The sequence below is a fragment of the Mauremys mutica genome, chromosome 4 (assembly GCF_020497125.1).
Source record: "Mauremys mutica isolate MM-2020 ecotype Southern chromosome 4, ASM2049712v1, whole genome shotgun sequence".
In the NCBI taxonomy this organism is placed as follows: Eukaryota; Metazoa; Chordata; order Testudines; family Geoemydidae; genus Mauremys; species Mauremys mutica.
Genome location: NC_059075.1, coordinates 61132903 through 61146439, shown reverse-complemented (window position 1 = coordinate 61146439; position 13537 = coordinate 61132903). Strand labels below are relative to the sequence as shown.

The 13537-nt window shown below is 44.4% G+C and overlaps 1 protein-coding gene across 1 annotated transcript in view; it reads left to right on the top strand.

Moving 5' to 3' along the window:
- INO80 (INO80 complex ATPase subunit) overlaps positions 1–13537 on the top strand; it is a 125102-nt gene that overhangs the window by 95799 nt on the left and 15766 nt on the right. The window contains exon 28 of the mRNA XM_045015832.1: positions 13306–13400. Coding sequence (XP_044871767.1) covers positions 13306–13400 — 95 coding nt within the window. The remainder of the gene's footprint in view (positions 1–13305; positions 13401–13537) is intronic.

Sequence of the window (13537 nt, the reverse complement as noted above, 5' to 3'; positions counted from 1 at the left end):
TATGTGGGTTTGTTTTAGAAAATAAATGTTCTTTCAGTGTCATTTTTGCTCTCTGTATATTGACAGATTCTGCATATAGACATAATGGCTTTGTCTACGCTACAAGCTGGGGTGTGATTCTTAGCTCATGTACACATACATACTCACACTAGCTTGATAAGAACTAGTGGGAGTATAAATAGTGGAGCTGTGGTAGCACAGGCAGTGGCAGCCATGCTAAGTACATACCCACACAATTGAGGCAGGCTTGTACTCAGCATGGCTAAGCCATGCTGCTACTGTCTGTGCTACTTGCAGCTAGCACTTGTGTGTGTACTCAAGCTGGGAATCACCCCTTGCTTATAATGTAGACATAGCCAATGTAGTAATTTTAAACCATTTTATCATGTTCATGACATACTAATGGGGGTCACTGCTGTATATGTACAGCTTTCATACTGTTAAAGAGGAATCCACCAGCAGCTCTACACAGTCTTTGGACTGTGACTCACAGATTGTCTGAGAGCCCAATCAAAAGCTGAGAGTCCAATCAACAGCTACAGTCTTCTGCGTATGAGCAACATTTCTTCCTAAGGATACAACTCAAGTCTTGTTCAGAGGGGCCTAGTTTTAGGGGGAGAGAGGTTTTGCTAGCTATTTATCTTCCTCTGTAATTTCTGGGACTGGGGTTGTCAATTAATCGCAGTTAACTCATGCTATTAACTCAAAAAAATTAATCACAATTAATCACAGTTTTTATTGCACTGTTAAACAATAGAATACCAGTTGAAATTTATTAAATATTTTGGATGTTTTTCTACATTTTCACATATATTGTATTCTGTGTTTTAATTGAAATCAAATTGTATATTATTTTTATACAATATTTGCACTGTAAAATGATAAACAAAAGAAATAGCATTTTTCAATTCACCTCATACAAGTACTGTACTGTAATCTCTTTGCTGTGAAAGTGCAATTTACAAATGTAGATTGTTTTGGTTTTGAGTGCAGTTATGTAACAAAAACAAATTGTAAAACTTCAGAGCCTACAAGTCCACTTGTTCCTACTTCTTGTTCAGCCAATTGCTAAGACAAACAAGCTTGTTTGCATTTACCAGAGATAATGCTGCCCTCTTCTTAGTTACAGTGTCACCAGAAAGTGAGAACAGGTGTTTGCATGGCACATTTGTAGCCAGCATTGCAAGGTATTTACGTGCCAGATATGCTGAACATTCCTATGCCCCTTCGTGCTTCAGCCACCATTCCAGAGGACATTCTTCTATGCTGATGATGCTCATTAAAAATGTGTTAACTAAATTTGTGACTGAACTCCTTGGGGGAGACTTGTATGTCCCCTGCTCTGTGTTACCTACATTCTGCCATATATTTCATGTAATAGCAGTCTCAGATGATGACCCAGCACATGTTGTTCATTTTAAGGACACTTTCACTGCAGATTTCACAAAATGCAAAGAAGGTACCAATGTGAGATTTCTAAAGATAGCTATAGCACTCGACCCAAGGTTTAAGAATCTGAAGTGCCTTCCAAAATCTGAGTGGGATGAGATGTTTAGCATGCTTTCAGAAGTCGTAAAAGAGCAACACTCCGATGTGGAAACTACAGAACCCAAACCACCAAAAAAGAAAATCAGTCTTTTCCTGGTGACATCTGACTCAGATAATGAAAATGAGCATGTGTCAATCCGCACTGCTTTGGATGGTTATCGAGCAGAACCTGTCATCAGCATGGACGCATGTCCCCTAGAATGGTTGTTGAAGCATGAAGGGACATATACATTTTTAGCACACCTGGCATGTAAATATCCTGCGATGCCAGCTACAATTGTGCCATGCGAACACCTGTTCTCACTTTCAGGTTACATTGTGAACAAGAAGCGGGCAGCACTATCTCCTGCAAATGTAAACAAACTTGTTTGTCTGAGCGATTGGCTGAACAAGAAGTATGTCTAAGTTAGTGGTTCTCAAACTTTTGTACTGGTGACTCCTTTCACATAGCAAGCCTCTGAGTGCGACCCACCCCTTATAAATTAAAAACACATTTTTATATATTTAACACCATTATAAATGCTGGAGGCAAAGCAGGGTTTGGGGTGGAGGCTGACAGCTCGCGACCCCCCCTCCCATATAATAACCTCACGACCCCCTGAGGAGTCCCAGCCCCCAGTTTGAGAACCCCTGGACTAAGTGGACTTGCAGGCTCTAAAATTTTACATTGTTTTATTTTTGGATTCAGGTTTTTTTTGTACATAATTCTACATTTATAAGTTCAACTTTCATGATAGAGATTGCATTACAGTATTTGTATTAGGTGAATTGAAAAATACTATTTCTTTTGGGGGTTTTTTTCAGTGCAAATACTTGTAATAAAAATAAATATAAAGTGAGCATTGTACACTTTGTATTCTGTGTTGTAATTGAAATCAATATATTTGAAAATTTAGAAAACATCCAAAATATTTAAATAAATGGTATTCTATTATTGTTTAACAGTGCGATTAATTGTGATTAAAATTTTTAACCACTTGACAGCCCTAGTTATTTCTTAATCCATTGTTAAACATTGCCTCCCATAGCTGCCTATAGGGAAGATAGAGGTACTGCTTGAGAGCCTAGGCACTGGATCTGTTCTGATAGATTTAGTGAGGAGTGTGCAACATATGCTCAGCCAAGAAGCTGTAGGGCATTTCTGACAGCTTGCTTAAATTGGCTTTTAGCTCCTCTTCTTTCTCCCCCACTTTCCTGTCCTGTGCTGTGGGCACTGATTTTTGTGCTGTTGTGTTTGATAACATCTGCTGAAAGGGAGGGGTGGAATGTTTAGGGATGCAGAAGGCTTTCAGGTACTGCCAGTTCTTTAGAAATTCATGCAGCAGTTTAGATTGTTTCCTTCTAGTCTGGAGTTTGCTAGTCATCTTAGCTGACCGTTCTCTTTCCCCTCACAGAAAGATGCATGTGTTTATTAGAACAGAATTAAAAATGAGAAAATACAAGACATTTGAAATAGTAGGATCGCTCCTACACGCTTGAGTTGGGGGGTTTACATCGCCTGTCAGATGTGACTAGATCTGCATTACAGGGGCTCCTTGCATGAATGTGAGCTGCCACTCTTACAGCAAGCTGAGTCAGTGAATTGCAACATGAACAGACCTGCATTTTTGTTTCCGACAACACCAAATAGAGATTGCAAAGCCAAGTTGCTCACATTAAATAAGGAGGGGGTGTGAAAAACAGTTACCTAATGATAGAGACATGTATAGATTCTCCTTGCAGTAGTCTCCATGAGAAAAAGAAGCTTAAATCTACCTATAGCCTTTGCATCAGGGAAGATGCATTATTAGTGAGTCTGCAAATTTTCCTCAGCACTTCTCAGCTTGCTTTTCCATGAGACCAGTCGCAGGCACCAACTTTCCAAAGAGCTGGGGGTCGAGCTCCCACTTGCTCTTGGAAAGTTGGCCCCTGTGACTGCTCTGCCCCAGGCCCTGCCCCCACTCCACCCCTTCCCCCAAGGCCCCACCCCTCCTCTTCCCGCCCTCACTTAGGGTGACCAGACAGCTAGTGTGAAAAATCAGGACAGAGGTTGGGGGTTAATAGGCACCTACATAAGAAAAAGCCCCAAATGTCGGGACTGTCCCTATAAAATTGGGACATCTGGTCACTCTACCCCCACTCCAGCCCCGCCCTGCCTCTTTCTGCCCAGTTCCGCCCCCTCTCCTGAGTGAGCTGTGTCGTTGCTCCTCCCTCCTGTAGCGCATGCTCCCCTGACCGTCCCCTCAGTTCGTTGTCAACTGTCCTCGGCTGGGCAGTGCTCTCCTTGATACTTTCTGGGGGGTGTGGGGACAAAAACCCCAAAGTTAAAAGTTACATAGGAACTTCTTTTTAGTCTGTACTTAATTACATGGTTTAGTTAGTCCTAGTCTAATCATAGTTACATAGTTTCGTTAGTTCCTCTTAGAGGTTTTTCTTCCAAAAGAAAGAAAGAAAAGAGAAGAGAGAAGAAAACTTGCTTTCCTTAACCCTCATTTGGGAACAGTTTCTACAGTTTACCATTACAATTAACTCCTACTCTTATCTCTCAAGAGGGAGGAGAGGTTTTACTGCAATCATGCCAGGCTCAACAGGATTTAAAAAGTGTGACTCCTGTCGTGAACCGATGTGGGTCTCTGAGGGCCACACATCCTGCATTTGCTGTCTGGGAGAAACTCATATCGCCCAGAAAGGTGCACGTTGAACCAATTTAACAACAAGGACAAGATGTGACAGGGATCTCTGCTTGAAAATGCTTCTGCCGGAGAAATGCCTCCAACCTCCACTAGAGACTTCCTCTGGGGAGTCTCATAAGCCAAGATACCTGAGCTCTGATAAGGCTCCAACTTCTAAACTGTCAGGAATCAATTCTCGACCTCTCCAGCAAGGGTCGCTCAGAAAAAGAGAGCTTCCCCAGTGAGGTCTCTACCCTCAATGCTCCACTCATCCAGAGTGAGCACCTATGAGGCACCGGGCTCCTCCAGCACCGTCCCTCAGCAGACTCCTGCCAAGCCCCAACGTGTGGCACCAGAGTTGAGACGTCAAGTCTCCTCCACAGCACCGATTACCCCGGTGCGAGTGTGGCACAGGCAGCAGCACCGCGATCAATGCTGCTGCTACCTAACAAGCCAAATCCGGCACCAGTCTGTGCTCCAACGGTCGACCGCAACCCCAAGGCAGGACCAGCGCAACTCCTGTGTCCTGCTGACATAGCAGTTTCTTCGTCACCACTGCTTGGCACCGAACACTCCCCGAGCTACATAGCACGGCACCATCCTTCATCTCCTGCACCACTCTCCATGCATTGTGGCGAGGAAAGAGACATGCAGAACAACTGCTTCTCCTTTCAACGTTCATCCCCATCACAGATGAAACCTACATGGAATACTGTGTGAAGCCGAAGCCTCATCTGAGCATTCACAGCCCTGGTATGCACAGCACTGGCCTTACCCATTGCCACCTACCCCATGGAATGGCCACAATGGGGCCCTTGGCCCACATACCAGAACCCCTAATCTAGTCCCCCTTCCACAGCAACAAGAGGTTCCAGAATACACCCAACATTATCACACAGAGAAACCCCCTAACCCTCCTGAGACAGAGATAGAAGAGGAAGAGATACTATCTCAGGAAGACCTGGATTATTCACCACCTGCCCCACATTCATCTTCCGCACCAGATGAAGCGGTGACACCGTCTACCCCTATGACACCAGATGACCTGAAACAGTTCCAAGAACTCTTCAAAAGAGTAGCAAACAGCCAAGAAATTGCCTTTCCTGAGGTGCAGGAGAAACAACATAAGTTGTTTAAAATCTTACAACCGGCATCATTGACCAAGATTGCCCTCCCCATGGATGAGGCTATAATGGAGCCTGCAGAGGTAATATGGCAAACACCGACATCGGCACCACCCACCAACAAAAGGGCTGACAGAAAATACTTTGTTCCAGCCAAAGGCATGGAATTTTTGTTTTCACACCCTCAAGCCTGCTCTCTGGTAGTAGAGGCTGCTAATCAGCACAGTAAACAGCTTCATTTCCACTCCTCACTGCAAGATAAAGAACATGAGAGACTGGACCTCTTTGGGCGGAAAGTTTACTCGTCAGCCACCCTTCTACTTAGAGTTGCCAACTATTCTTTTCTGCTAGCAAATTACGACTACTCTAACTATAGTAAAATACAGGTCTGTCTCATCTTACGCTGGGGTTACGTTCCGCAGTCAGCGCCTAAAGCAAAAAATCGCATATAGTCAAAATTACATTGAGTGTAATGGCGGTCAGAATCGCCTGCACTACAGAAACAGTATTTAAATGGTTATTTTTCTCTTTTTTTGTTGTTGTTGTTTTTTTCCGAACGCGTAAAGCTGAAATCGCACATGTTAAATGCGCCCAAGATGCAACAGACCTGTACAAGAGCTTGTGAAGGACCTCCCTGAGCATAAATGTCCTCCAACTCAACTCTATTATCAACGAGGGTCAGTTAATAGCACGCACAGCGCTGCAAGCCTCAATGGATGTAGCAGACACAGCTGCCCGAACAACCACAACAGCTGTGGTTATGAGAAGAACATCATGGTTGCAGACTTTGGGAATTCCAAAAGAACTACAGCTAAAAGTGGAGGACCTCCCCTTCGATAGGGATAAACTATTCTCGTTTCAAACAGACGACGTGCTCCATACCATGAAGGCCTCCCAAGCTACACTGCGTACGTTAGGCATACACCCACCACCTGACAAACACCCTCGCTTTACACCATACCAGAGGTCATGAGACACTTTGTTTAACCGTCAACAACCACGATACTTTACTCAGAACAGACCCAAACAACGGGCTCAGAGACGATGAGCTCCACAGAACCAGGTCTCGTCCACCTGTCCATCTACATCTAAGCCACAATTTTTGAAGTCTTGATCGAGGGTATGCACGACCTCTAGTGCCAACAGATACCCCATCCCACAATTTTGGTCACCGCCTATCCTCATGTCTGGGCCGATAACCACAGATCAATGGGTTTTGGAGATCATACAATATGGCTACACCATTCCTTTCACAGCCTGCTCGCTCCTTCATTCCTAGTGCCAATCATGTCTGCCAGACATGTCAGCAAAATAGGAGCATTGATGGCTGAACCACCGTACACTGTATTTACCAAAGACAAAATCATGTTACATCCTTACCCAAAATTCTTACCCAAAGTGGTTACAAATTTTCATATTAACCAAACCATACACTTACCTGCCTTCTATCCCAAGCCACATAACGACTCTCAAGAAGCAACCTTGCACATACTAGATGTCAGACGGGCTGTAGCCTTCTACTTGGACAGAACTAAACCACTTAGCAAGTCACCAAGTCTGTGGCAGAGCGCTCCAAGGGCTCTACAATATCGACCCAAAGACTCTCCAAATGGGTCTCTACCTCTATTCAAACTTGCTTCCTCCTACATAACAAAGAACCCCTTATGGGCATCAGATCCCACTCAACACAAGCCATGGCAACATCAATGGCATTCTTGAACAATGTCGCCTTAGTAGATATTTGTAGAGCTGCAACCTGGACATTGGAGCTCACTTTTGCAAAGCATTACGCTATCATTGGCCTTACAGTGCTCTCATCACACACTTATGTATAACTCTGAACCCCTACCACTCCTGGTGGGGTACTGCTCTACAAGACCCTAGAGTGGAGCACCCACAGGGACACCACTCGAAGAAGAAGTTACTCACCCTGTGCAATCACAATGGTTCTTCGAGATGTGTGTGTCCCTGTGGGTGCTCCACTTCTCACCCTCCTCCCCTCTACTTTGGAGTTCACACAGCCAAGCTCTGCGGTAGAGAAGGAACGGAGGGGATGGTCGGGGGAGCGTGCGCTACAGGAGGTGTCAATGGCTGCATGAGACGACCCCTGTCTGTGCCCTTCCCCCGACCGAGTACTGCAGCGAGAAATATCCAGCACAGGGACACACCGACACCTAGAGTGGAGCACCCACAGGGGGACACATCTCGAAGAACCATCGTTACTGCACAAGGTGAGTAACTTCTTCTTTGTGGCGGGGGGAGGCACGGGCAGGGAGGGGGAGGCACTGAGCTGCAGGACCGCTGGCAGGTGGGAGGCGCTGGGGGAAGCAGGGAAGGACTGATGGGGGGCTGCCAGTGGTTGCTAAGCACCCACCATTTTTTCCCCAGGGGTGCTGCAGCCCCGGAGCACCCACAGAGTCGGCGCCTATGGGACCAGTAATGGCTGTAGTGGGGAAAGGAAAAAACAAGAGATCACAGAACAGGAAATTATAGTCTTCCTACCTTTTATAGACAGGGAGACTATAGTGGGGACTATCGGTATCTGCCCTTATGTACAATAGAAACTAAAAGTTATAGTCAGTTAAATTACTTGCTTTAGAAATCCAAAACTTAGTAGCCAGTGATATATAGCATTATAACTTCTGGGTATGGAAAATAGCACCCTGTGCAGATCAATTCCAGTTCTCAGTCTGCGGGTCAGGACCCCAAAGTGGGTTGCAACCCCATTTTAATGGGGTCGCCAGGGCTGGCAGTTGACTTGCTGGGGCCCAGGGCCAAAGCCCGAGCTTCATGGCCGAGAGCCGAAGCCAAAGTCCTCTGCCTTTGAGTGGCAGGGCTCAGGTTACAGGCCCCTTGCCTGGGGCTGGAGCCCTTGGGCTTTGACTTCAGCCCTGGCCCACCAGCCTGGGGCGTTAGGGCTCGGGCAGGCTCAGGCTTCAGTCTGCCCTCCTGGGGTCATGTAGTAATTTTTGTTGTCGGAAGGGGGTCACGGTGCAAATGAAGTTTGAGAACCCCTGAGTTATATGGAATAAAATGTCTCAGAATATAACCCAGGATCCCACTGTACTATAACCTAGGTGAAAATCCATAGGTGTAAGTGGGATTTGTAAGCAGAAAACATGAGACATTTTTTAGTATTCCTCTCGCTCCTCAGCTGTCTGCCATCAGAAAAGCCTACTATGGGCAGCGGAGTGGGGTGTGTGTGTGTGATTCGTTGCTGGGTTAGATCTAGCTTCTTTTGCATTTTTTGCATTTTTATGTTTTGTTTTAAACCAGCTTGCTTGAGGAGCATCTAAATTTCTCTAATATCCTGATGTCCCTGTAGGTCCCAGTGGATAGAGGGGAGGAGGAGATGGAAGTGGCTTGACTTCTTTGTTGCTTCAGTTAACAGACTTTCTGCAACCAGGGTTGATTGCATTATTTTCCTGGATTAATACCCTTGCTATCATGCTGACCTTGTTGGCGAAACATGATTAGCAGGAGGATTTTCAAGTGGGTTTAATATAAGTATCCCCATAGAACAGTGGCTCTCAAACTTTTTTTACTGGTGACCCTTTCACATAGTAAGTCTCTGAGTGCAACTCCCATTACAAATAAATTTTTTTTTTACATATTTAACACCATTATAAATGCTGGAGGCAAAGTGGGGTTTGGGGTGGAGGTTGACAGCTCGTGACCCCCTGAGGGGTTCCGACCCCCAGTTTGAGAACCTCTGCCATAGGATTAGTCACCAGCTCCTGTTTTACTATAACTTACACACACACACACACCAGTCTATACTTGGTTAAAGAGGTTGACTGACCTTTTGGTGAGGATTGCAGTGTACTCCTTGGACCCTTTGGTATCGTTGCTGTATTTGCCTTGTCTTGTTTCAGCTGGGGTACTCTGCTCGGTATTGTTGTGACTTTCTGAATCTTTGTCTGGGTCTTGGTGCGGAACGCTGATTTTTTTCATCGCTATTGTGCTTTTTTAGATCTCCATTTTAGGGGAACTTGAATACTTGGTTGTCATTAGGCCCCTCCCTCAGTCACAATAGAGGAGTTGCTGTACTAGTTTACAACTACCATTTAGCTTTGTGTAGTTTCTTTGTGTTAGAATTATTTCCTAAGTGCTTTGCAGTAGTCTGTTGCTATGTTCAGATTTTTACTACAAATACAAAATTCAGGGGAGCACCAAGGACAACAAATGAGGTATGGATGAAGTGAGAGTAAAAAGATTTTAGAAAAAGGAGTGGTTTGTTAAACGTGTGTATTTGAAATGATGAGATTATTGGATAAAATGTAATTAATAGAAAAGGGTGTTTAATAGAGACATTGTTAGCATAGTTAGAAGTTCTCCTTCGAGTGTTGATCGCTATGTGTATTCCAGTTTGGATGTGCATGCATTCTATGTGCCTGAGATCAGAGAATTCTTGCGAGCAGTGTCCACTGGTCCACACCAGCACCACTGCTCTCTTCATGCTCCTCACCGAGAGTATAAGGGGCAGGGAAGACCGACCACCTCTCCATTTCCTTCTTACCACAGCATGGCCCGACTCAGTGTCCAGAGCTTATCCTTTCTGCTTTTTATTATACTTGTATATTATTCTTAGTTTTTTGTTATTAGTGTTTTGATAGTTCCCCAGTTAGTGTTAGAATCCCCACCCTAGGAAACTCTCCTGGTCTCCTGGCGTGGGACTTAGATAATGCCCAAGATACTGGGCTTCAGAAACCGCATCTCCTGCCCATTTTTCATCAGCGATGACCACCAGCACTGCCTCTACTGTCTCAGAGAAGCTCATATTAAGTACTCTATTTGCCACTCTATTTCACTCTTTTCAAATGCAGTGGTTGTGAGAACTCCAGCTTTGGAAACACCTTATAGAGCGTGCAGTGAGGTCCAAGTCAGACCCAGTCTTGGGAGACGCCAGAATCATCAAGGAGTGCACCCCAGTACTATGTCAGACACCAGAGTGGAGAAGAGATGGGGGAAAAACTCTTCATCTGGGCCCTCTCATGAGAGTAAGCGGCACTCTCACAAACAGATCTCCACCTTCTAAGGGGAGAAAACACTCCCATACTCCATCCGAGTCGGGTGAGCCTTCACACCCAAGCCACAAAGATTTAGGCCCCCTGAATTTCATGGGCATGATCAGAAGGCACATAGGAGCAAGGGTCCTTTAGTACCAGCCGCTGCATCAGCTTCAACACTAACTGCAGTACAAACTAAAATGAAACACTGGGACCTGAAGTACTGGGTACTGTTGAAAACCACCAGGTCGAAGACTCATTTGCTGACAGTGCCGTGACGGTACAGTAAGGAACAACTGTCTATACCTACTCCGGCAAAATGGAGTAACAGAATACAACTGCCAAAGGGGCTAGTGACTTGTACCACTTGGAAGGTTATCTTCATCCTCCTGGACCCACAATTTCCCTGATATCAGTACTGATCCTCATGAGGGAGATTCTAACATCAGTGGCAACTGAAGACTCTGGAAGAAATTTATCTCCTGTCCTCTCTACTAGCTGCTGTGTCCTCTCAACAGGACCAACTGCACAGATGGAGCCAGATATGACTTTCTCATTGTTGGGAGATCAGATGTACCAGTGGAACCAGCTTCACCTCTGCTTAGAAAGATCAGCCCAGACAGGCTTAAGAGTCTCCTATAACCAGCCTCAGCCATAACAAACAGGGACCTCCTCCTTGGGACTGGTGGTATCCAATGCCTTAAGGACTGCTGCAACCTATTTTTGAGCCCTCATACTGGCCTTATTAGGGTCATGGTACCTGGAATCTGTGCTACATGACAGGGAGTGTTACCACCCCACTCCTTCAAGGGGTCTACCAAAATCTCCCCCTATGGAAAAGAAGGAAGACTATCTGGTACATCACCTAATGAGGCTGTTGCTCCAGCCTCACTTGCAAGCCAGACAATCAAACAATTTCAAGAGTTGTTACAGAGAGCGGTGGAAGAGCTCCCATATCATCTTAGAGGAGATCCAGGACTCTCAGCACAAGCTCTTGGATCTCTCTCAGGTTATGGGCTCCTGTTGGGTTGCATTCCTGCATATTAGAACTGGCAGGGTCTGTCTGGCACATGCTGGCTACCTTTGACCCTATCCCCAAGAGTACAGAAAAGTGGTACTTTTGTCCCAGCTAAGGGAGCGGAGTTCTTATTTACCCACCTTGCCCTTTACTCTTTGGTGATCCAGGCAGCCACAGAAAGATCCAAACAACAACATAAAAGGGCCACTCTGGCACATGAGGAAGGTGTATACATATTCCAGTCTTCAGTTTAGCATCTCAAACTATCAGACCCTTCTTGCCAAATATGATTTCTCAAATTACTCTAAAGTTCCTGGACTTTAGGGACAAGTTACCTTAGGAAGACAGGACTCAATTTCAAGCCCCTACTGACAAGGGCAAACTAGTAGCCAGACCTCATTACAAGCTGTGGCTGATGCAGCGAATGCGGCAGGTATGGCATCAAATCTAGGGCAGCTGCCATTGTGATGTGATGGGAATCATGGCTGCACTCTTCAGGGTTTCCTAGGGAAGTCCAAAACACTGAAGACTTACCCTTGAATCTTTTCAACGAGAAGACAGATAAGCCTTTGCACTCGTTGAAAGACTCTAGAGAAGCCCTCAGCTCCCTGAATATATGTACACTGGCCCCAAAGAGAAAATGCCATAAACAGCTCTACAAATGGAGGTCCTTACCGCAACCTTCTTTTCACCAGGGCTTTTATGAGCCACCTTGCAAATGTCAGAAAATGGAATGGTCAAGAGACCTTGCACCTTTCACTTCAACCATAGCTACTCAATCTCACCTGCCAACCAAGAGAGATTTTTTTATGAGGCATCTGAGAGCTGCAAACCAGTATTGATGTATCTCCACCCGATTCAGAGATCCACTTTGGGGTACACCTTGCAAAAATTTCACACGTTCTGTTTCCGGTTTGCTGATCCATTTACCTCCCTAATCCTGTCTCCCAAGAAATGAGGCCTCACCCATGTCCAATTACTTATGTCAAGCCAGGCCTACACCATTAGCTTATTTTCCACTCCCAGTGATTTCATGAAGATATTTATAATCAAACTAGTGAGACTGGTCTCCCAAGGGACACAACTATATCCCTTTTGTGGACAGCATTTTAAAAAGGTCATCATCCAGAACAGCTTGTTGCAAAGCAACAGATCAATCTTTGGAGATGATCTAAGATTTTTTGGCTCCCGAGGCCAGCGTTATATCGGGCTAGAGGTGTACTTATCTAGGAGGCAGATAATAGGCAGTAACTGGAAAGTGAGTTAATATCTAACCATTAGATGTTGGTGGCTACCTGAAGTCAATCTTTGTTTTTCAAGACACCACTCAGCTGGTTCAGAACCAGCAGGTTTTATGCATAACATGGAGGATATCTTGTTGATCTAATGAGAGCGGGGTCATTTAAAGAGATACTATCAGCTCAAAATTTGGTCCAAAAATTAGATTTAGTAATAACGAGCTTTTACCAAACCATAAGACCAGACCGTGTTCATGATCCTTTTCTTTTTTCTTTTTTTTTTTAAAAAAAGAATGCATTGGAAACTTTTTTTCTAAATAAACAGATACACTTAGGCAGTGTCTGTAACCAAACCAATGTGATCCTGAAAATGAAATGGTAATGAACAAAAGTTAAGCTAACTTCATTTATCATCACCCAACTTGAGTGAAATGCAGAAAATAAACAAATGGTACAAATGGCAAAAAGTGAATTGGATTTTTAAACTTTAGTTTTAATACTCTTAAGGGGTCTCTAACATAAGTAAGATTTTTTTTTTAAAGTTGATAGTGTCCCTGTGCCAGTCATATTCTGAATTATGTTTTAAATCTTTTCATTGGTATTACTTCCACTATTGGTGTCTTCTGTTTGAGGAGTCAGGATTAAATGACTTCATGATACTGACTCAATATTTATTTATTTATTTATTTATTTATTTATTTATTGCATGCTTTGCAGGAGTACATGGTTTACAGGAAACATACCTACATGAGATTGGATGGTTCTTCGAAGATCTCTGAGAGAAGGGACATGGTAGCTGACTTTCAGAACAGGTAATCTATTTATAAAAGCAATGGATTAAGCGTTTGAGAAATGTTAAGTAAACTAAGTCACTGTCTCAAAGGGCTTACATACTAAATAGAAAATGTGTATATGGAGGGAAAGGGATGAGATATAATGGAAATCAGTC